Here is a 24,737-nt window from a genome sequence, read left to right on the forward strand (position 1 = left end):
GAATTCTTTTGAAGAGACCGATTTGGCAGAACTGGCATTTTTGGTACAGGCCATATCCTTATGACTAAGAATGATTGGAATCAATTCATGCACATAGGAACTGAAAATCTTCCAGAGAAAACAGAGATCCGAAGGATTTTGTGATTGAATGCACAGTGCCATACTTGGTAAACATGAGGAGGAGTTCTCGGTATTGGACTGGGGTGGACAAAGTTAAAAATCACAACATCAGATTATAGTCCAACCGGTTTATTCAGAAGTACTAGCTTTCAGAGCACTGCTCCTTCCTTGGGTAGCTAGTGGCACTGAATTTATCGCACAAAATCATAGTGTCATGCAACTGATAAAGGTCTGAAAGATCTACCTTCCTTGTATTTGGTACTTAAACTGTACATTACAGTTTATGTTGAATAGAATTTCCCAATCAAACCATGTTTAATTTGTGTTACTTTGGTTTGATCATTAGTTACAAAGAATTAAATTTTGGTTAATTTGGTTTCCTTTTTTTTAACAGGGAGCACAACAAAATTAGAATCTTGGAAGGGGTGCATTTTATATAAAACAGACAGCACCAGCTGTTGGAAACAATTTTTTGATTAATACCTTTATAATACTCTTTCAATACATATATCACAAATATTCAACAAAAGATTAAGGCAGTTGCAGTTCTGAAGTAAAATTTCATATTTAAAAATAGGAATACATTTTGTGAAGATATTATAAAATATACTTAGGTAACAGTTTTAAATAGTACAACTTTCAAACCACTCAGTGTATTCGCATACCTGGAGAGCCTCAGTTATTTGAGGAATACCTTCAGGATCAACAGTTACAGTCTGTGAAACACTCGGTTTTTCAGCTTTCTTTGTTGATGACTTTTTGATGTTAGCAGCAATGGAACTCTTTGTAACTTCTCTTTTTTCAGTCGGTATAGGGCTTGGTATCCAAGGTTGAATCAAGCCCTGACATAAGCTGTTACACAGCATGACCAAAAAGATGGTTTCCCTACAGTGCAGCAAGAATAGTTTTTGTGACATAATATTCTTAGCATTTTTCCTATGGCAATACTCCAGGATTACAATTACAAACAATCATTATATATACAGTTCTGAATGAGATCAGATGTTAAAACTAGCTTTCAAAATAGTAGACAGTGTTACCAGTGTATCATCAACATAAAATGAACAATTTGGCCATTTCCCTAAAATGCCAGTATCTTTGGGTAGATGGGCACCTGGAGGGGAATAGGGGATGATATTCCTCGAAAACTGCATGGACCCAAAAGTTCTCAGACAAGCTGCACACAAGTAGCCAGGTATGCATACAATATAATAAAATGTAAAGGATTCCTGTACTTAAATCGGTTCTGCACTACAAAAAAAAATTAGCTATTTTGGTGATTGGATCCTTGGAGGAAATACCATCTTTTTTTTGAAACTACACTCAATTCTTCCACGTGGTGCTTAGCATCACAAAACCCCACAATCTTCCACCCTCCCACACTTTGCTAGCTCCCTCCAAGCCAACTGTAGAGTGCACAGACTGCTTGTGTGTCATTCCATTCATGGCACAGAAGTACCATTTCAAGTTATAGGGCCAAGAGATATACAGCATGGAAAAAGACCCTTCGGTCCAACTTGTCCATGCCGACCAAATATCCGAAATCAATCTAGTCCCATTTGTCAGCATTTCACCCATATCCCTCTAAACCCTTTCTATTCATATACTCTTCCAGATTCCTTTTACCAGCCTCCAGTGCTTTCTCTGGCAGGTGATTCCATATACACACCAGCCTCTACATGAAAACCTTGCCCTTAAGTCCCTTTTAAATCTTTCTCCTCTCACTTTATACCTATTCTCTCTACTTCTGGACACCCCCACCCCATGGAAAAGACCTTGTCCATTTACCCTATCCATGCCTCTCATGAATTTGTAAACCTCTATAAGGTCACCCTTCAGCCACTGACGCTCCAGGGAAAAATAGCCCCAGCCTATTTAGCCCCTCCCTATAGCTCAAACCCTCCAACCCTAGCAACATTCTTGTAAATCTTTTCTGAACCCTTTCAAGTTTCACAACGCCCCTCCTAAAGCCAGGAGACCAGAATTGCACACAGTATTCCAATAGTGGACAGCATCATTAAGTGAAAATAAGGGCCACAGGAATTCAAATCAGAGTTTCTGCCATACACACATTAATTCATGCACTTAATATCTTTGGGTGCTAAGTAACAATCCTGCCCATTAACCTGAAGAATACTCTTCTGGCTCACTCACAAGATTTAATTTTGCTGACAAATTTAATGATGCTGATGCCTATAAGACTCAGAATGCACCTAGATTTCACCTCGACTTCAACAGCTGTGGTTGAAAATGCACACAAAGTGCACCCATGTGGCATTTCCTTTATTTAAATTAGGACCAAGCCAAATTCACATATTCAGTTTCTGTGAGCATCATTGCTCGAGAACAGTGCTGGGAGAAAGAAAAACTGGTTCTGCATGATTTGCCATCAGTCCTGTAAAACTTACCCAGAATGTCCTGTCTGCTTTAATGCATCAAGTAGTGTTCGAAATGTTTCAACAAGCTCCTTATATCTTCCAGCAACAAGCAGGTGGTTGTTATGGTTCCATATATAGATAGCTGCATTGCACACAATGGATGCATCACCTATCTGCATGCCCAGTTCTGCAGCTCGCAAAAAATTCTTGGTTGCATAAGATGACAGAGAATCTATCCAATTACTGAAAATAAATAATGCAAAGCATGAAGCTAGATTTTACAATAGTGTTGAAGTTCTGAACCATTAGCATGAATCACTGGGTTCAATTTTAATGGCAAAGGGAAGGCGGATTCAGGTGTCAATGGAAATCAAATCCCTGAAGCGTGGCATCAGACTAGGAACTGAGATGATCCTTTAATAATACTGGATTTGATGGCTGTTTGTTTGTGGATGAGCAGTGAATGCCCAAGCAGCTGTTGGATAAACCATTACAAGATGCTAAAGGTAATTAACTTTAAATTTCACCCTGAATTCTGGCTTCAATCGTCAAAAAACAGTTTCTTGAGCTCTCGGCAATTCTTCATAGCCAAAAAGGCAAGTACACAGTAGGGTGTGCATCTTTAAGAGAGAACAAAGGTTGAAAGCCTTCAAACAGTTCAATTAAGTAGCTGACACCATGACAAGGTGACACGTTATTGCTAACAGAACTTTTATCCAATCTTACTGCTTGGCAGAGGAGCAAGAGGAGTCATAAAGACAACACCAAAAGCAAATCTCCTTAGCCACTGCTTAAAGCAGAGGAGAGGGACATAAAGCTCCAGCTCAAAAGAGGCATAGGTTCCACAGGCAGTGAATTGGTTCCCTTGATGTGCATCTGCACCAACCCCTCATGAGGTTTCAAAATTCGTGGCAAGTTGTTGATGGCATCTGGTATATCCTGAAATAAGAACTCTTTGCTCGTACAGGAGAGCACAGATTACCAATGGTAGCTATCAAAGAGATCTCCCCACGCCTGATTCTCTACTTCTCCATGGTGTTCTGCACTCTGTTCTCCCTCCTTGAAGGAAAAGGATGAGTTGTGAATAATCGATTATGTGGAGGCACTGAAATCCTGATCATAACAATTCACTGTGCAACAAAGAGTTCTCCTAATCTCTTTCTTGTGCTTTGCTGATTATTCTACATCTGTGCATATACTTATCATACAAGAGCAGGATTGGGCCAATCAGCCTTCGAGCCTGCTCCAGTATTTAATAAGATTATGACTGATATGATGGCAATCTCAAATCCACACTCCTATCTACTCCTAACAACCTCTCATGTTCCAGCTTAACAAAAAACTATCCACCTCTACCCAAACAAAAATTAAAGACCCTGCTTTCATTGTCTTCTCAGACTCTCAACCCTCTATGTCAGAACTTTCACCTCAGCTCTATTTTAAAGAAGCAACCCAGTATTGTAAATATTGACCCTGGTTCTAGATTCTCCCAGAAGAGGAAAATGTCTCTTAACATTTACCCTATCAAGATCCTTTAGCATTACTGACTCTCCCGCCAAGAGAATCAACTTCTCCTTCAGAATCGCCCCCGAACGTTCTCTGCTTGGAAGAAGAAGCCCAATCCTCCATCACTCAAATCCCTGGTATCATTCCAGAAAATCTTTGCAAATTCACCAAAGCCTTGACATTCTTCTTTTTAAAGAAAAGAACCCAAAATAAAATCACAAAAACATAAAATCTCAAATACTCAAAATACCTGTAAGTTATCCATTCTGGAACACTCTCCAGAGTTTTGACTCCAAATTCCTGAAGTTCCTTCTGTTTTTCTTCTGGGAAAACTGCATGGTTGTTATACTGAACATCTTGTGATTTTAACAACTGAATGGTTGCCTGGACATATAATTTATCATGTTAAAGTTCCTTATATTAAAATAAATATCACCATAAAATGATAGCTCTCAGCTCTCTAAATCATTAGTACTTATTTCTCCAGGAAAAGTCGATTCATTAAATTTGATTTTGTTCACTGTATGTAATTGTCTAATATGCAAAAAAGTCCAGGTTGTCACCTCCAAGTGAAAATGGTCTCATTTTACATTTGCAGAATGATATGATCGTCGGGTTTATTATTCTTCACTATTTTGTTAATTCCCACAATATGAACATGGAGCTTCAATTGTTATTGAGAATGCAAACTAGAAGATATATTTGCAGAGCAACTAAATATGTTTCAACGCTATTACAAACATTGGTATAGACTGGGTTCAAGCTGGTAGATTCACTGACATTCATGATGCAATGTACAGGAATTAGAATTAGAATCCCTACAGTGTGAAAACAAGCCATTTGGGCCAACAAGTCCACACCGACCCTCTGAACAATATCCCACCCAGTCCCATTCCCTACATCTATTACTCTACATTACCCCTGACTAATGCACCTAGCCTACACATTCCTGAACATTATGGGCAATTTATCATGGCCAATTCACCTAACGTGCACATCTTTGGACTATGTGAGGAAACCAGAGCACCCGGAGGAAACCCACATAGACAGTTTCCCAAGGCTGGAATCGAATCCAGGTCCTTGGTGCTATGAGGCAGCAGAGCTAACCACTGAGCCACCACACTGCCCCTAATAGCTACTCATAAGGGCATTGATACCTTTCAACAAGAATGTCACAATGCTTTTATCATTTAATGCTCTTAAATGGTTAATACTTGCCTGATTGTAGATGCAAGCAAAACTTTAACTCAGAATAAGTTTGTCCAGAAGAGAAACTGCATGTAAAATGCTTTCTAACCAACAAGAGAATTCAGGTGGTACTTCACAACCACCTGATGAAGAAGCAGCGCTCTGAAAACTAGTGCTTCCAAATAAACCTGTTGGACTATTTCGTCAGGTAGCTTTAGAGAGTCAAGACTTTTTTTTTAGATTAGATTAGATTACTTACAGTGTGGAAACAGGCCCTTCGGCCCAACAAGTCCACACCTACCCGCCGAAGCGCAACCCACCCATTCCCCTACATTTACCCCTTTACCTAACACTATGGGCAATTTAGCATGGCCAATTCACCTGACCTGCACATCTTTGGACTGTGGGAGGAAACCCACGCAGACACAGAGAGAATGTGCAAACTCCACACAGTCAGTCGCCTGAGTTGGGAATTGAACCCGGGTCTCTGGCGCTGTGAGGCAGCAGTGCTAACCACTGTGCCACCGTGCCGCCCACAAAGCTTAAATATTTAAAGGCTTGTTTCGAACTATTATTCTTCAATATAAGCTGAATGTGACTTTCAAATCATTTGGTTGCAGATGGAGAGTGACTGTTGGCTTTACTGCAAGCTGAGAGAAGTAGTACCAGTCAGGAATGAAGCATTGTCTCTTACCCCTCTCTAAACATAGTCAGCCCCATTACAGAACCTGTCACTTGTTGAACTAAAATCAAACATTATCCTCTTTCAATTCTTTCTCAGTATTCAATTTTTAAAACATTGCTGCCTAATATTATGCTTGCCTGAATATAGCTTTGTTTGATACAGGAATTAGGAAAGGGTATGCTATTTAAGAATTTGTTTACACCAAGAAGAAAAAAATAAAGAAAGCGTGCAATGAGGTTAAGAAGAGTGACAATGGATTATAAGATAGTGCGTGACCCTATGTTTAGAAAGAATTGGGGAAGTATTGAGAAAAGCAGAAAATCAAAACTTTCTTGTATCTATATTTTTTTCAGGGTATAGGCAGGAGGACTTAAACCACCCACAGTGCAGAACTGCAGCGTGCAGAAGAACCATGAAACAAAGTCACAAATTCTAAACACCAGACAAGGAGTAATATAACTCTCAATTGTGCCTTGTAATTACTGCCAAAAAACCATAATGTATTGATTCTTATTTATGCAGGAATAAAATCTGTAAGAATTAGCAATATGGTGTCAGTGTTGAACAATTGAATAGACAGCCTAAAAGGAGTAGTAAAAGTATTACGGCCTCAAACTAATACTCTTTTTTTTAGCGTACCGGATGAAATTTTGTGTTTTGGGGAAATAGACTCAAAAAGTATTCAGCCTCTCCTTACGAACATAGAAAATTTGGAATATGGGGAGGCGATTTAATCCTCAAGTTTGTTCCACCATTCAATCAGATCATATATGATTTTATATACCTGTCATCAATGCATAACACTTTTATTACTTTTATTTCCAAATATTTTCATCAGTCATAGATTTAAAACCAATAACTGATCTGACATGAATTGCAATTTGCGCAGGCAGGTTCCAAACATCAACCACGCTTTGTGTGTAACAGGGCTTCCTAACACTGCTTTTAAAAGGCCTGGTTTCCATTGTTAGACTATACCTCTCTAGCTCCAGACTCTCCAACAAGCTGAGATAGTTTCATTCTTTCTATCCATTTCCCTGAAGAGCTTGAAAAAAAAAGGAACTTGATTGTGTAGTCACTCCTGATAATTTAACCCTTGGAATTTAGGGAACAGAAATTTGAGTCGGGCAGTAACCCAACAGTGATTTTGAATTAGCTACCCATTAAACACAGCATCCGAGATTCAATTCCATTGCTGTCAAATGTTTGCACTAGTCATGAATAGAGATTATGCCACATCTTCACAAAACACTGTTTTATTGATATTGATATATGCTTAAAAACTCAAGTTGGGAATTCAAGCAAACTCATTACTGAACCGTACCTACCTCTGCATTAATGAAACATACTTCAGCAATGATTCTGATTAAAGAGGCTGAAGAATGGCCTACTTTGTGTGGGGACTGTATTGGTAAAGATGTACTTCCATCAATACTTCCCTCTGATCTGGTAAAACTTCCATCTGATTTATTAACAATTCCCTCTGAGACACTTGACTTTAGTTTTGCAGGTTCTTCTGAAATAAACCAAAAACAGAGGCAAAATATATTTTCTCACTCATGGACATAGAGTTAACAGTTTGTTGGTGGAAAAGAATCATTCTTCCAATCTTACCAACAGACAATCTTTCCATTTTCCATCGTCCATCATCATACAATAGGCAAAAGTGACAAGCTGTACGACAGACATCCCAAACTTCTTGCTTTCGTGCAACTTTAGCGAGATCAGCCCAAATTTTCACCCTAGAAATCCAACAGAATCTTTTCTGAATTTACATTAGGAATGAATCTGAAATGCAATTATTGTCCTGGTATCATAACTTAGCTTGCAGCTTTCCATAAATACTGCTGCAAGGTTCATAAAGAAACACTGGAATCTACTTGGTGAAATGTTTCGATCATTCCTGTCTCCTAATACTGCCACATCAGGTGAATGACGTCCACAAAATCATAAGACTGTTACCTCTAACAGAATTTAAAGGAATAACACAAATAAGACTACAGCCTAATGTTGAAGCTCAAACACCTCTCTCGTTCTGGAGACTCTCAATTAGAGGAGGACACTCTCCAATTTTCAATGGTGAATATTACAAAAATTAATGACAATCAGGCAACGTAAAGCTGAATTACTCAGGGTACCAGATTCCCTGCCACAACCAACCCCAATGCTATGGTATAGCATGTTGTACAACTGTAGGTACCATAGCTGCTTTAAAATAACTGCCAGACACAATCCACTTCCTATCATCCTCCCCATCCCCCAACCACACCCCCACCCCATGCCACTTCCGAGTTGAATGCACATTTTCTGTGAAAAACACAGGGCAGGGGAACAATAAAAGTTTGTGAGGGCCCTCAGATGGCTTCAAGGATACTGTCAACGAAGTCACGTTCACTCATCACCAGTCCAAACAGAGCATCTGTCCAACTGTGTTTGCCAGGTGCCTCTTCTGCCACTGGTTAAGGCCCACTGCTATCAAGGGTGATGAATGCCTCAATTTGCCCAATGGGGTGAGCATGGGGTGTCTGGCACCATTCAAGTTGCTGACGCACTTGCAGTGTAGCAGAGGTGATGGCAGGATGCCACATGATTTAATAAACTCCCCAGTACTGTTGAACCAGTTATGTCAAAACTGAATAGCAACATGAGGATCTGTAGGGTTCAGAAATTCACTTTATTTCCTTGTTGTGAACAGAAATAATGTTTTCTGATTCTTAATTGTATGAGTCTTCACGGTTTGAGAAAGATGATTTAGAAACAGATCCTTCTGTAAGACAGTCTGACAGTGAAAACATATGCTTGTATTTTTAAGCCTTCAATTATTATACCATTTTAGAATTGTTTTGCTGATTGCGTCAGTGCATTCAAATGGGGATTTTGCCATTAATCATACATTTTAGACCTGTTTTCAGCTAAAACAATATTTATGAAATATTGGTTTAGCCAAAGGAATGGAACATGCAAAATTGTCCCTCTCAACAGAGACACTGTACTACTTTACACTCCCTTATCACCCATAATTTGTGCTCGAACTTTACCTACCTCAATTTATCATTTACATTTTCAAGTCGTTCCAAATATCCATGTGTTTGTTGCACAGAGTTTAAGTAATTCTGAGCCTTGGCAGCGAGTAGCCCAATGAAGCCTGTGTTACCCTGGGCAACAAATACTGAGAAACATAACACAATAATATCAGTTTTGAATCTGTGGGAGCCTCAGACTTTTGACTGCTCACTCTCCTTCAGGGACTTGAACTTTTCTTTGACTTGTTGATAGCATTTAAATGAATCCAACACAAAATAAATTAATTCTTCTCTTACATAGGTTCAGAATAGCGGGTCCAAGTACCTTGAAGCAATCACCAAATTTATTTTCTCAATCTGCAATCAATTACATTCCAATTGTAATTCCATATTAATGTAAACAATTATATACCTGGCAGTTAAATATTTTGTGAATTGCATTATAGTTACAAGGTTGCAGCATTCTGTATATTGCAACCAATGGAAGCCGACATTTAAAAATGAGAGTGAAAAGTCTTATGAAATTTATTTAAAGTTGAAACAGTACTTTAAAGATGCAATTGATGACAAAAGAAAATCTATGCATTTAATAATGATCAGGGTGTCAAACTAATTGGTCATTCAATTCTTCAAATAGTCAGTAGTAATATAGAAGTTAACAAATAATGTAATGCTCCAGAATTCTTTCCATACTTTTAATTTTTATTTGACAAAGAAAACAGTATATTTATAAGGTAATGGTGCAGACAGTAGAACAGACCCCAAACAGATGGAAGGTACCAGCTGGCTTCTGCTCCTCAGTCTAAGTACTTTTACAGTACTGCATAACAGCAATTTTGTCCTTTCTCCTCACTCAAATACAAACAGATTATCATACTAATACCATATTCCTGTTAGATTTAAAAGATACCCTATGAGCTGGCTCAACAATACATTCTCTATCTTTTAATACTCAGAAACACAAGCCAATAACTTCAGTTCCTGTTATCAAGGAAAATTCAGAATTAGAATGAAACATGAAACAAAATCAGTTTATACCCGTAAGGGACAAAAAAAGCCAATGATGAACTAAGTAAGAGTCAACCTGAAGCCATACAAAAATGAAAAGAAGTGCACAGATCCTAGTAAGTGGGAGATATATACACACCAACAAAAGGGGATAGAACAGACAATATAAGCTACAAAATGTGAGTACGAAAAGAAATTCACAAGGGGAATTAGAACCGAAGAAAAAACGTGGAAAGTATGAGTTTTTTTTCCCAGTGTGGAGGGGAAAAAGGCAGATTTTTAATGTGGTGAGTGCCTGGAACGCATTGCCAGAGGAAGTGGTGGCAGCAGAACAACAGGAGCATTTAAGAAACACCTGGACGAATACTTGAATAGGAAGGGAATAACTGTAACTGAAGACAGTTTTAGCATGGAAGAGCAAAATGTGGCAGCCCAGGCCTGGTGGGCCGAAGGGCCTGTTCCTATATTGTATTGTTGTTTGCTACAATTGTCTTGGGCGAAAAAATAGTATGATCAGGAAGAAATACACAAAGTGCTGGCGAAACTCCACAGATCTGGCAGTATCCATGAGGAAAGAAACAGATTTAATGTTTTGAATCCAATTTGACATCTCTGTTGAGTCTTCTGACTCTAGAAATTCTGAAGAACTTAAAACATTGACTGTGTTTCTGACCTGTTAAGGACCAGACCAGATCACCTCAAAATATTTTAAGGAGGTAGCTTAGACCGCAATTTTTTTCTTATTTTAAAGGTAGGTGTGAGGTAGGTGTGAAGTAGGTGTTCCAGATATGATGCAACTCATTAAACCAATCATCTTTAACCAAAATACAATTTATTTAAACACTTTGGTTAAAATACGAAAACAGAAAGCAGAATTTAGAATAACTTAACTCTTGGCGGATTGTCCACGGCTTCAAGATGGTGGTATGGCAGCAGCTTGCAGCGGCCTCTCCCAACTTAGGCCCTACTTAATTTCAGGCACAGGAAACCCAGTGCTTGCAGATATTGTTACAGTCTGCAAACGTTGTTACAGTTCAGGAACCAGCCAAAAACGAACCTGACTGGAGAGCTGCAAAAGGAGTTACGCAATCTCGGCTTGCTGCAGAGACTGGGGCTCGGGTCCTTGTCCTCGTCTGATGCCGGTGGCCAGGTGTTGAGACGTCGGGAGTGGTTTGTGAGGACGCAGAAGTGCGGCAAGCATGGAGGAGTTCATGCCAGGCTAAAAACAAACATTAGCTGGCCACCTCTCCCATCCATTCTGCTCTCCAATGTCTGCTCCCTGGACAACAAACTGGACTGCATTCGACCGCACAAGGTTATCAGCATGAGTTCAGAGACTGCTGCTTCCTTGTTTTCACAGAAACATGGCTCAGCGACAGAGTTCCAGATTCCGCCATCTAGCTAGACGGGCTCACCTTGTTTCCCGCCAACAGAAATGCAGCTCTGTGCGGTAAGGCTCAGGGTGGGGGGTCTGTTTGTCTACATCAACACAAAATGGTGCAAAGACTCTGTGCTAGTCTCCAGTTACTGCTCATCACTGGTGGAGTTTGTGACTGTTAGGTGCAGACCATTTTATTTGCCATGGGAAATCACCGCTGTCTTTATAGTCGGGATGTATGTTCCACCCAGTGTCAATGCTAAGGAGGCACTCTGTGAACTGTATGGGGCTATTAGCGGACTGCAGAACGCACACCTAATGGACTGTTTATTGTTGCTGGAGATTTCAAACATGCTGATCTCAAATCTGTGCTCCCTAAATTCCATCAGCATGTGGACTTTGTGACAAGAGGGGTGAACACACTGGATCTTAGCGAGTTTTGAGAAGATTTGTAGCTCAGGTTGAGGTTCTGGATATAGGTTTGCTCGCTGAGCTGGAAGCTTCATTTTCAGACGTTACGTCACCATACTAGGTAACATCTTCAGTGAGCCTCCGGACGAAGTACTGGTAATGATTCCTGCTTTCTATTTACATGTTTGGGTTTCTTTGAATTGGTGATGTCATTTCCTGTTCTTTTGCTCAAGGTGTGGTAAGTGGGATCCAAGTCAGTGTGTTTGTTGATAGAGTTCCGGTTGGAATGCCATGCTTCCAGGAATTCTCATGCGTGTCTCTGTTTGGCTTGAACGAGGTTGGATGCGTTGTCCCAGTCGAAATAGTGTCCTTCCTCATCTGTATGTAGTGATACTACTGAGAGACGGTCATGTCGTTTTGTGCTAGCTGATGTTCATGTATCCCAGTGGCTAGTTTTCTGTCTAATGGTCCAATGTAGTGTTTGTTACAGTCTTTGCATGGTATTTTGCAAATGACATTAGTTTTGCTTGTTGTCTGTGTAGGGTCTTTCAAGTTCATAAGCTACTGTTGGTGGGTTTGTGGGCTACCGTGATGCCAAGGAGTCTGAATAGTCTGGCAGTCATTTCCAAGATGTCTTTGATGTAGGGGAGAGTGACTAGGGTTTCTGGTCGTGTTTTGTCTGCTTGTTTGGGTTTGTTGCTGAGAAATCTGCAGACTGTGTTCATTGGGTACCCGTTCTTTTTGAATACATGTAATCAAATGTATTCAAAAAGGATGGGTACCCAATGAACACAGTCCACAGATTTCTTAGCAACAAACCCAAACAAGCAGACAAAGCGCATTTGTGTTGTCCACGTAGCACCTTTGTCCTGGAGGAATGCTGTCTCGTTTTTTAATTTTCCGTTGTATATGGTAAAAATAGCAAATAAAGCTACTCGACTCTTGACTATTGGAAACCTTACCCAAATACTTGTTACAGTAAGTTGACTAATTAACTGACCCAATGTAATCACATCCTTTGGCAAAAAGGTAAATTTAACACAGATTTTTATAGACAGGAGGGAACAACATCTAGATAGATTTCAGAGAAAGTCAGTTAGGAATCATTCACTGAAGCTTGCAACCCTTCTGGTACTCAAAACATCTTGTGACAAATTAAAAAAAAAACTACAAAGTCTCAACTGGGAGAACTGGCCATTCCCCTTCCATTGTACAACTGTTTTAAAAAAAACTAAAGGCCTCCTCTGATTGACTTAAACAATTTCACATAGCTATTTCGGCACCTCTGCCTTTACAACCTCTCTTTAAGAAAATCCAGTCAAAATAACCTTTTTAAAGTGACAGAATCATCACAGTCTCCAAAGATGCTGGCAGATCTGCTGAGGTTTTGCAGGATTTCTTATTTTTATTTCAGATATCCGGCATTTTGTTTTTATGATCAGGAACAATGAGAGCCCCTTAAGAACAGATAATGGTGATACTGTTCAATGAAAGCAAGAAAATGACAAGGCATGTTGACTAATTTGGGGAGGTGATGGCCTCCTGGTATTATCACTCAACTATTAATCCGGAGAACCAGGTAATGTTCTGAGAACCTAGTTTAAATGCTGCCATTATAGTTGGTGGAATTTGAATTCAGCAAAAATCTGGAATGAGGTATCCAGTTATGACCGCAAAACTATTGTCAATTGCTGGAAAAACCTATCTGGTTCACTGATGTCCTTTAGGGAGGGAAACAGCCATCCTTTCCTCATCAGGCTTACATGTGACTCTGGATCCACAGCAATATGGTTGACTCTTAGCTACTCCCTGGGCATTTAGGAATGGCCAATAAATGCTGGTCTAGCCAGTGAAGCCCATGTCCCCTGAATGAATAAAGACAAATTGCTTTGCTTTAGTACTGACAAAAGAGGAAGAGAACAGAATGTCAGACGTTCTAAAGAATGTTTCTGAATCAAAGACAAAGACCACAACATGAGCCACAATTCATGGTAGCCCTTGCTCATTGAGATTGAGGCAGGAAAGAAACTCAGTAGTTCACCAATATTATCAGTGTCATCCTAGTTCCTGGGTCTCCAGTGCTGATCTCTACTGCACAACAAAGTTGACAACTTCAGCTGACCAAATGTTAGCCTACTTTGCCTTAAAGAGTAGAAGGAAAACAAGTTGGTGCAATGTAAATTCTTGGAAACTAGATGCCAGAGAAAAGAGAGGAATCTAGTCTGATGAACGCAAACTGCAAGCATTAGAGTGCAGATGGGTGGAAGGGATGGTGTCCTACTCCAACGTCACTCAGGAGATTCTGAAGGATGACCCACAGACCAATGAACATTGGGAACATTGGGCTAAGAGAAGAAGTTAGTCATTTGGCAACTAGGCCAGCTTTGTCATTTGATAAGATCAAACCTGATACGGTTATGGTCTCAATTTTACTTTAATTTCTGTTGTACTATGAACCTTAATTCCCTTAGTTGTTTATAGCAACAAAAGTTTTTGGGAAAGGTCAGAAAGGTGAAGTCCTCAAATGCGGGCATCAGGGACCAAGCAGAAACCACAAAAGGTTAAATGCCTTCAGAATATAGATCAACGTCAGTAAATGCATCTTCCTGTCACATCTTCAGCCACCCACAACACCAGCTGCTTGCTCTGATCAAAACGCACCATCCTCATCACTCACCCAAAAGCATTTTCTGGTAGTCAGGACTCTCATTTGACATCAAGGGACTCTACCTCACCCTCACATTCCCATCAATGCTGTCCATCTCTCATACATCACACAGCTGGGATCAGCACATGGAAAGTCATCAGGCATTAGTGACTTGCAGTCAAAGCAAGGGAAAAGGGAATTTGCTCACTCACCAGAGGGCAAAGTGGCTGGCAAGTACTGATGTACAGTGACAGAATGGGATGCAGAGGAGCACTGAGTCACATGCAATCTGAGATGTTGGATGCATTCATTGATCTACTAGATAGCTTCCTCTCATTGCATGTTTTGAGCAGGCTTCAACCAACCAGAGACAGGGCATGGCACAATCTGCTCTGTACACTTCTGTTCTTTCTCAGAGTGTCACCAAGAGGCACAACAATTGTTACCCCCATGCCTCTATGTGAACATCTAACCAATACCTCTGCTATCCCTGTGAGATACAGCAAAGTTTCAGACAAATGCAAGGATGCACCTTAACACTTGCAAAACATTCCAGAGTACACAGCGGATAAAGTTCCACAAAATTGATTTCGCCGAAATCCCTTAAAATTACTCTAATGTAGGATTATCCTCTTTGCTACTTCACGCTTTGCTTCTTCATTACTGAATCTCATTTGGGTTATGAAAAATCAGGATATCACAGCTTGCAAGTGTTCAGACACACAGACTGAATGCAGCTGTGTGTGAGAATCACTGCAAAGGCTACACTCGGCTTCGGGAAGCAAGGTAATACTGCCACACATGAATTTCACACTCAAAGTCTCATTAATCCCCAATCAGATAAAAAAAACTATAATCGAGCAAGTAATATAACTAAAGGCAAAAACCCAAACCTAATGCCTTCCATCACAGTCTTTAAAGGAAGAGGTGAAAAGGTTATTGATAGCCAAACTTTAATCTACTAATACTCTCTCAATTCAGGGTCATTTCCATTAGGTTGGGGAATTACGTGTCTCTGCTACTTAAGAGAGGAAAGGGAAGGGAACCAGTTAGTTAAATGCACCAGTTAGTATAAAATGTGTTATCAGGAAATTACTAGATTTTATACTAAAGAAGAAAATAACTGGACATCTTGAAATTTTAACTCATTGAAGAGAAACAGCATAAAAAGAGGGCCATGCCTGACAACCAATGTGAATTTTTTTAAAGGGTAACAAAAGTATTGAACAGGGACCATCTGTGGTTGTCATTTATAAGGACTTTTGAAAACTCTCAATAAGGCTCCTAGTAAGAAATCTTTAGTCAATATTGAAGATTAAGAACTTGAAGACAGATTATTGTCAGTTGGGAAAGTTGCAAGAAACAAGAGAACCAGAATAATGGACACGTATATGTACTCTAATTAACAAACTGTGGCTGGTGATGTTCGACTGGAATCTATGTTGGAACCTTAAAATACTCACTATATTATTAACAATTGAGGTAGTTGGATGGAGAGCTAAATATCCAAGTTCGCTGAAAACACACCAGCATAGATGGCATCGTAAGAAGTGCAAATAGAAGCATAATATTGTTAATAGATATTAATAGATTAGTTGAATGTATAAAACAGCACCAAATGTGTTTAATACAGACTGGTGTAAGGCCATCCATGTTGCATCTAAGATAGGTAGAACAAGGTAATTCATTGAGGAGAAAGTGAGGTCTGCAGATGCTGGAGGTCAGAGCTGGAAATGTGTTGCTGGAAAGGCGCAGCAGGTCAGGCAGCATCCAGGGAACAGGAGAATCGACGTTTCGGGCATAAGCCCTTCTTCAGGAATGAGGAAAGTTTGTCCAGCAGGCTAAGATAAAAGGTAGGGAGGAGGGACTAGGGGGAGGGGCGTCGGAAATGTGATAGGTGGAAAGAGGTCAAGGTGAGGGTGATAGGTCAGACTGGGGTGGGGGCGGAGAGGTCGGGAAGAAGATTGCAGGTTAGGAAGGCGGTGCTGAATTTGATGGATTTGACTGAGACAGGCTGGGGGGAGGGGAAATGAGGAAACTGGTGAAATCCGAGTTCATCCCTTGTGGTTGGAAGGTTCCTAGCTGGAAGATGACGCGTTCTTCCTCCAACCGTCGTTTTGTTGTGGTCTGACGATGGAGGAGTCCAAAGACCTGCATATCCTTGGTGGAGTGGGAGGGGGAATTGAAATGTTGAGCTACAGGGTGATTGGGTTGGTTGGTCCGGGTATCCCAGAGGTGTTCTCTGAAACGCTCCGCAAGTAGCCGGCCTGTCTCCCCAATATAGAGGAGGCCACATCGGGTGCAGAGGATGCAATAGATGATATGTGTGGAGGTGCAGGTGAATCTGTGGCGGATATGGAAGTTTCCTTTGGGGCCTTGGAGGGAGGTGAGGGGGGAGGTGTGGGCGCAAGTCTTGCACCTCCTGCGGTTGCAGGGGAAGGTGCCGGGAGTGGAGGTTGGGTTGGTGGGGGGTGTGGATCTGACGAGGGAGTCACGGAGGGAGTGGTCTTTACGGAATGCTGATAGGGGAGGGGAGGGAAATATATCCTTGGTGGTGGGGTCTGTTTGGAGGTAGCGGAAGTGACGGCGGATGATGCGCTGTACATGGAGATTGGTGGGGTGGTAGGTGAGGACCAGTGGGGTTCTGTCCTGGTGGCGGTTGGAGGGGCGGGGTTCAAGGGCGGAGGAGCGGGAAGTGGAAGAGATGCGGTGGAGGGCATCGTCGACCACGTCAGGGGGGAAATTGCGGTCCTTGAAGAAGGAGGCCATCTGGGTTGTGCGTTTTTGGAACTGGTCCTCCTGGGAGCAGATGCGGCGGAGTCGAAGGAATTGGGAGAATGGGATGGCGTTTTTACAGGGGGCAGGATGGGAGGAGGTGTAGTCCAGGTAGCTGTGGGAGTCGGTCGGTTTGTAGTAGATGTCCGTGTTGATTCGGTCGCCTGAGATAGAAATAGAAAGGTCGAGGAAGGGGAGGGAGGAATCTGAGACTGTCCAGGTGAATTTGAGGTCGGGGTGGAAGGTGTTGGTGAAGTGGATGAACTGTTCAACCTCCTCGTGGGAGCACGAGGCGGCGCCGATACAGTCATCGATGTAGCGGAGGAAAAGGTGGGGGGTGGGGCCAGTGTAGTTGCGGAAGATGGATTGTTCCACATATCCTACGAAGAGGCAGGCATAGCTGGGGCCCATGCGGGTGCCCATGGCTACTCCTTTCGTTTGGAGGAAGTGGGAGGATTGGAAAGAGAAGTTGTTCAAGGTGAGGACCAGTTCAGTCAGTCGAAGGAGGGTGTCAGTGGAAGGGTACTGGTTGGTATGGCGGGAAAGAAAGAAGCGGAGGGCTTTGAGTCCTTCATGATGGGGGATGGAGGTGTACAGGGACTGGATGTCCATGGTGAAAATAAGGCGTTGGGGACCGGGGAAGCGAAAATCATGAAGCAGGTGGAGGGCATGGGTGGTGTCCCGAACGTAGGTGGGGAGTTCTTGGACTAAGGGGGACAGGACGGTGTCAAGGTATGCGGAGATGAGTTCGGTGGGGCAGGAGCAGGCGGAGACAATGGGTCGGCCGGGGCAGTCAGGTTTGTGGATTTTGGGCAGGAGGTTGAAGCGGGAGGTGCGGGGTTGTGGGACTATGAGGTTGGAGGCGGTGGATGGGAGATCCCCCGAGGTGATGAGGTTATGGACGGTCTGGGAGATGATGGTTTGGTGGTGGGAGGTGGGGTCATGGTCAAGGGGGCAGTAGGAGGAGGTATCTGCGAGCTGGCGTTTGGCCTCAGCGGTGTAGAGGTCGGTGCGCCAAACTACTACCGCGCCTCCCTTGTCTGCTGGTTTGATAGTGAGAACAAGGTAATTACCAAATAATGAAAGGTTAGAAACAGCAGAAGTTCAAAGATCATGTTCAAGGTTATCCATAGTTACAGACGATTAAAATGTCATTAAAAAGATATTCTGTACAGAAAACAGAGTGCGAAGATAACCAAAGCTGAAAAAATAATTACCAGTGGGTATACAAAGACACACTCAGCAGTACTGAGTTCAGGTCCAGATCACTTGAAGTGAGTGCATTGACAAATGAACAGACAGAATGCCTCAACATTGCACAAATCGCAATTGAAAAGGCAAAAGAAAAAATTTTTTTTTAAATATCCCCATTATCTATCTGGAAAGTCTCATGCTCTCCTGAGGATGAAAAACAAATTGCCACTTCCCACCTTCTCCACCAAGACCACCAAAATCTGGATACCCATATTCTCCCTTGGTCAGCCATTCTTCAGTTTTCCCAAGTTGGATTTGGTTGCAGAACTTCACCAAGCCATCTCCTCCTGTTTCAAGACAGCTTGCATTTAAGAGATGCAGGTTAGCTATAAGAGTGCAAATTTCTAATGATTCCAAAACCTCTGCTAATGCACAGAGTCAAGACACAGTGCAGTTCATGTTTGCTGGATATGGAAGCTATGATAAGCAGACAGCACAAAGTTGGCTACCTGTGTGCATTATACTGAATTAATCCGGGTGAATCGCACATCAGCGGTTATCCAATTTAACCCTCATTAAATCAGGTATCAAAGTGGTGAAGCTACAACATAAGGCTACTTGCACACCAAACAGTGGAAGCAGCATGCAATAGACAGTTAAGCGATTGCAAGACTATCAGATAAGGTCTAGCCTTTGCAGTACTGCCACATTCAGATCTAAATGGCAATGGATCATTAAACAACTCACTGGAGGAGGGGGAGACGGCTCCACAAATACCTCCATCCTCAACACTGGGGCAGTCCAGCACATTACAAAAGGCGAAAGTATTTGCATCGATCTTCACTGCTGAACAGATGATCCAGCTCAGTCTCCACCTGAGGTCCCCAGCATCACAGATACCAGTCTTCAACTAATTTGATTCACTCCACAAGGTATCAAGAAATGGCTGAAGACATGGGATACTGCAAAGGGTAAGGATGCTACCAACATTCCTATAATAGTACTGAAGAAGAGTGCTCCAGAATTAGCCACTTAAACAAATGTTATTCCAGGGCAATTACAACACTAGCATCTACGTGATATAGTAGAAAATGACCAAGATATGTCCTATGTACAGAAAACAGGACAATGGACATTTACTGTCCTGTAAGACTGCTTTCAATCGTCAGTGAAGTGATGAAACAGGCCGTTGACGTTGCTATCAAGTGGCATTTACAAAAGAATAACCTACTCACTGATGCTCAGTTTGGATTCTATCAGGGTCACATGGCTCCTGACTTAATTACAGCCTTGGTCCAAACATGATCAAAGGAGCTGAGCTTCATCAGTAAGGGGAGAATGATTGCCTTTGACTACCAGTCAGCATTTGACCAAGTATAGTATCAAACAGCTCTTACAAAACTAGAGTCAATGGGAGTCAGGGGAAAACTGTCTGCCAGTTGGAGTGATATCTAACACAAAGGAAGATGGTTGTGGTTGGTGGAGTCAATCATTTCAGCTACAGGACGTCATTGCAGAAGTTCCATTGGGTAGTGTCCCAGCCCCAACCATCTTCAACTGTTTTATCAAAGGCCCTCGCTCAACTATCCAGGTTGAAAGTGGAGACATTCACTGACTCCTCAGATACTGAAGCAGTCCATGCCCATAAAACCAAGACAACATCCATGCTTCAGTTGATAAATGGCAAATAACATTGGTGCCATGCAAGTATTGCCCCCAGGCACTAATCATCTCCAATGGAAAAATCTAACCATCATCTTTTGAATCACACTCAATAACATTACCATAATTGAATCCTCTACTATCAACATCCTCTGGGTTGTGATTGACCAGAGACTGAATTGGACAATTTACAAAAATACTGCAGCAATAAGACCAGATCAGAGGCTAGAGATTTTGTGGAAAATTATCATTTTCTGTTTCATCAATTGCCTGTCCATGATCCAAAAGGCACGAGTCAGGACTGTGATACAACACTCCCCACTTTCCTGGATGGGGGCATCTCCAACTAAACTCAAGAAGCTTGACACCTCCAGGACTGGCACCCAGACCAGAATTACAGAGGTGTTGCAGTACAGAAAGATGTGATTCAGCCCAGTTTGCTCTGGCTCTCCAAATGAGTGCCACGTCCAAGTGCCATTTTCCTACTTTATTCCCACACACTTTATATACGAACAATCATACAATGCCTCACTGTTTTAAATCCATTCAATTTATTGATGATTACACAACATTCAGCACCATGCATGACACATCTGATACCGAAACAATCTGCGTCCATATGCAGAAATACGAGGATAACATATAGGTTTAGATTGATAAGTGTTAAGTGACATTTGTGTGCCATAGGAGCGCTAGGCAATGACAATCTCCAAAAAGAAAAATTGTAAGCATTGCTCTTTGACATTCAGTCACATTACCATCACTGAATTCTCTACTATCAACATACTGCAGGTTATCATTGATCATAAACTGAACTGGACCAGCCAAATAAATCCTTTGACTCAAAGAGAAGGTCAGAGGCCAGGAATTCTGCAATGCGTAACTTACTTCCTGTCTCCCCAGGTATAAGGCACAGGTCAGGTGTGTGATAGATACTCGTCACCTGTCTGGACGGGTACAGCTCCAACAACATTCAAAAGGCTTATTATCTTACAGGGCAAAGCAACCTTCTTAACTGGCACAAATCCAATATCAACATTCACTTCCTTCACCACTGATATATAGTGGCAACACTGCACCATCCACTGGATGTGCTGCAGTAACTCACTATGTTTCCACTGACACCACCTTCCAAACTCACCACTTAGAAGGGCAAGGGCAGCAGTGGAATGGAAACACGACAATCTGCAAATCCCTTTCCAGTAGCACTGTAAGTATTCCAATACCTCAAGGATGATACGGTTCAAGAAGGCAGCCCACCATCACCTTCTTCTGAACAATTAGCAATAGGCAATAAAGGATAGAACAAACAAAAAAATGAGAATGGTTTGTAATGCACCCATACTTCAAATTTTGCATCAATACTGTTTCAACTTTGCACCAATGTTAAACTTGAGGTGTTTGAGTCAGATGTCAATAGCTAAAATTCATCTGCTGATTAACAGAGGATACTACCTCCTGGAGGAAGTCAGATTCTACTTACTCATGTTGAATGCTGGATTTTACACTATTTTGCACTATAACTGCAGCATCAATGCAGTGAAACCATTTAGCACCAGCATTAGAGCTCCAGTGTAAATGTACTAAGTACAGTATTTGGAGAACTACAGTTGAAAGAATTAAAATATTTTGAAACAATATAAGTACATGAAGGTTTTTTTGTAATACTATTCTAACCAATAATTCTGTTCATAGTAATATCGGAATTCAATTTATTAAGGGTTGTAAAACAAAGTCATAGAGATGTACAGCAGTAAACAGACCCTTTGGTCCCACCTGTCCTTGCCCACCAGATATCATAAATTAACCTAGTCCCATATGCCAGCATTTGGCCCATGTCTGTCTAAATCCTTCCTTTTCATGTACCCATCCAGATGCCTTTTAAAATAGTGTTATGGTACCAGCCTCAACCAATTTCTCAGGCAGGTCATTCCATATACGCACCACCCTGTGTGTGAAAATGTTGTCCCTTAGGTCGTTTTTACATCTTTCCCCTCACCTTAAATCTATGCCCTCTAGTTTTGGATTCATCTACCCTGGGAAAACGACCTTGGCTATTCCCTCTGTCCATGCCCCTCATGATTTTATAAAACTCTATAACGTCACCCCTCAGCCTCCAATGCTCCAGGGAAAATTGACAGCTCAAACTCTTCAAACCTGGCAAGATCCTTGTATATCTTTTCTGAACCCTTTCAAGTTTAACAGCATCTTTCCTATAGCAGTGTTAGGAATGCCCATGTCTGATCTGCACAAAATGGCCAACAACTGCCCCTGACAAACTCTGTGGAACATGGTTGACAGTAGTTAGAGCATGTGGGAAAATACTTGCTTAATGTAGTCTCAGCAAGTCACACAATAGCAAGAGTATTTAATCAAGGTTACTGGCTGGGATGGAATGTTGATATACAGGAGACAAAATTAGGTTGCAATCAATAAAAAAGAATATTGAGTGGACCATATCACTGGCATTCCATCTGCTATCCTATTTTGTGGCAATGACAAAATTAAATTTCTCTTCCATGATAACGTAGCCAACTAACTGTGGGCAGCATGGTGGCACAGTGGTTAGCACTGCTGCCTCACAGCGCCGGAGACCCGGGTTCAATTCCCGCCTCAGGCGACTGACTGTGTGGAGTTTGCACGTTCTCCCCGTGTCTGCGTGGGTTTCCTCCGGGTGCTCCGGTTTCCTCCTACAATCCAAAGATGTGCAGGTCAGGTGAATTGGCCATCCTAAATTGCCCGTAGTGTTAGGTAAGGGGTAAATGTAGGGGTATGGGTGGGTTGCGCTTCGGCGGGTCGGTGTGGACTTGTTGGGCCGAAGGGCCTGTTTCCACACTGTAATGTAATCTAATCTAATCTAAACTGAAACAAAATTCTACTCCTATTATATCAAGATGCATGTGTTAGATTCATGTACAGTAATTATATCATGAAAATTAGCATGTCACATCTGCTCTACCTAAAGGCAGGTCCTTGGCCTATTGTCCATTGATGCTTCATCCTTTGGCATTGTCTTGGCTGATTTGGTCATTAGAATTTGCCATTGCCTTCTACTCTCAGGAACTGGGTGAGGAGACTGGTCCTAACTTTGCCTCAGTTCGAGCAGGCATCGAACTAGCATCATTCTGGTCCTCGAGCTAGCCATTTAAGGTAACCAGTTCTCTCTATTTGCATGCAGTAGAGCAGTTTAATGACTCACCTTTAGCCTCGTTTTCACCATCTAGCACCAGTTGGAAAACATCAGAAGCCAAAGCCAGTCCAGCCTTAATCAGTAACGATCGACTGTGTTGCAAGTTGCTATTTCTTCGGACCTTCCACAGAGGAAAACAGTCTTTTCTCAATTTGTGAAATTGCTTCGAAGCAAATACATTATCAATTGTGTCAAGACTGTGCACATTTTGCTTTCAACAGGTTGCCATCTAACAAGTAAAGTATACTTTGTATTCCTATTTCTTAGATATAACATACCACCACGACCACCAAAAAGGAACAGGTTAAATATAGTAACTAAAATCTAATGGGGTAAGTAAATTTACTTAAACAAACTGAAACACAAATGACAGGTTTTCTTTCTACCAAAATTTATTAAACAAAGTACTTGTTATACTGTGGAGTTGCCATTTTACAAGCTGTTTTGTACCATCCATTTGTCTAAAGGAGTCCTGCTCCAACAGCACTAAAGAAACTCAGCACCATCCAGCGCACTACTGCCTGCCTTCAACAGTCAATCCCTCCATCACTGATGCACAGTGACAGTGCATATCACCACACTGCACTGCAGCAAACAAAGAAAATTACAGCACAGAAACAACCTTCCACGTTTGCACCGATTCAAATCCTCTATCTAAACTTGTCGCCCATTTTCCACAGATCTGTATCCCTCTGCTCCCTGCCCATTCATGTAACTGTCTAGATACATCTTAATTAACGCTATCGTGCCTGCCTCTAATCTCTCCACTAGCAACACGTTCCAGGCACCCACCACCCTCTGCATAAAGAACTTTCCAAGCATATTTCACTTAAACGTTTCCCCTCTCACCTTGAACTCGTGACCACTAGTAATTGAGTCCCCCATTCTGGGAAAAAGCTTCTTGCTATCCACCCTGTCTACACCTCTCATGATTTTGTAGACCTCAGTCAGGTCCCCCCTCAATCTCCGTCTTTCTAATGAAAATAATCCTACTCTACTCAATCTCTCCTCATAGCTAGCACCCTCCATACCAGGCAACATCCTGGTGAACATCCTCTGCATCCTCTCAAAAGCATCCACATCCTTTTGGTAATGTGGGAACTAGTAATACTAGTACACGGTATTCCAAATGTGGCCAAATCAAAATCTTATACAACTGTGACATGACCTGCTAACTCTTGTACTCAATGAAGTACAATGAAGGAAAGCATGCCATTTGCCTCCTTGACCACTCTATCAACCTGCAATGCCACCTTCAGGGTACAATGGACCTGACCACCTTGATCTCTCTGTACATCACTTTTCCCCATGGTTTTTCCACTTATCATACAGTTCATTCTAAATTTGGATCTTCCAAAATGCATCACATCGCATTTGCCCGGATTGAACTCCATCTGCCATTTCTCTGCCCAACTTTCCAATCTGTCTACATTCTGCTGCATTCTATGACAGTACCCTTCACTATTTGCTACTCCACCAATCTTCATGTCATCTGCAAACTTGATAAATAGCAACTCAATGAGATTCTTTCAACAGCGCTTACTAAACACCTGTAACTGTGGTAAGTTCTTT

The 24,737-nt window shown here is 41.7% G+C and overlaps 1 protein-coding gene across 1 annotated transcript in view; it reads right to left on the reverse strand.

The window, feature by feature from the left end:
- The window catches only part of cfap46 (cilia and flagella associated protein 46), a 237,577-nt gene that overhangs the window by 165,101 nt on the left and 47,739 nt on the right, over window positions 1-24,737 (reverse strand). Inside the window, exons 13-19 of the mRNA XM_087999267.1 lie at window positions 23,175-23,286; window positions 8,920-9,046; window positions 7,492-7,619; window positions 7,206-7,393; window positions 4,255-4,388; window positions 2,529-2,741; window positions 786-1,005 (exon numbers count right to left, since the gene is read on the reverse strand). Coding sequence (XP_087855393.1) covers window positions 786-1,005; window positions 2,529-2,741; window positions 4,255-4,388; window positions 7,206-7,393; window positions 7,492-7,619; window positions 8,920-9,046; window positions 23,175-23,286 — 1,122 coding nt within the window. The remainder of the gene's footprint in view (window positions 1-785; window positions 1,006-2,528; window positions 2,742-4,254; window positions 4,389-7,205; window positions 7,394-7,491; window positions 7,620-8,919; window positions 9,047-23,174; window positions 23,287-24,737) is intronic.

This window comes from Chiloscyllium plagiosum, unplaced genomic scaffold (genome assembly GCF_037043375.1).
Source record: "Chiloscyllium plagiosum isolate Xiang-an unplaced genomic scaffold, Cpla_swu_hap1 HiC_scaffold_22, whole genome shotgun sequence".
Lineage (NCBI taxonomy): Eukaryota > Metazoa > Chordata > Chondrichthyes > Orectolobiformes > Hemiscylliidae > Chiloscyllium > Chiloscyllium plagiosum.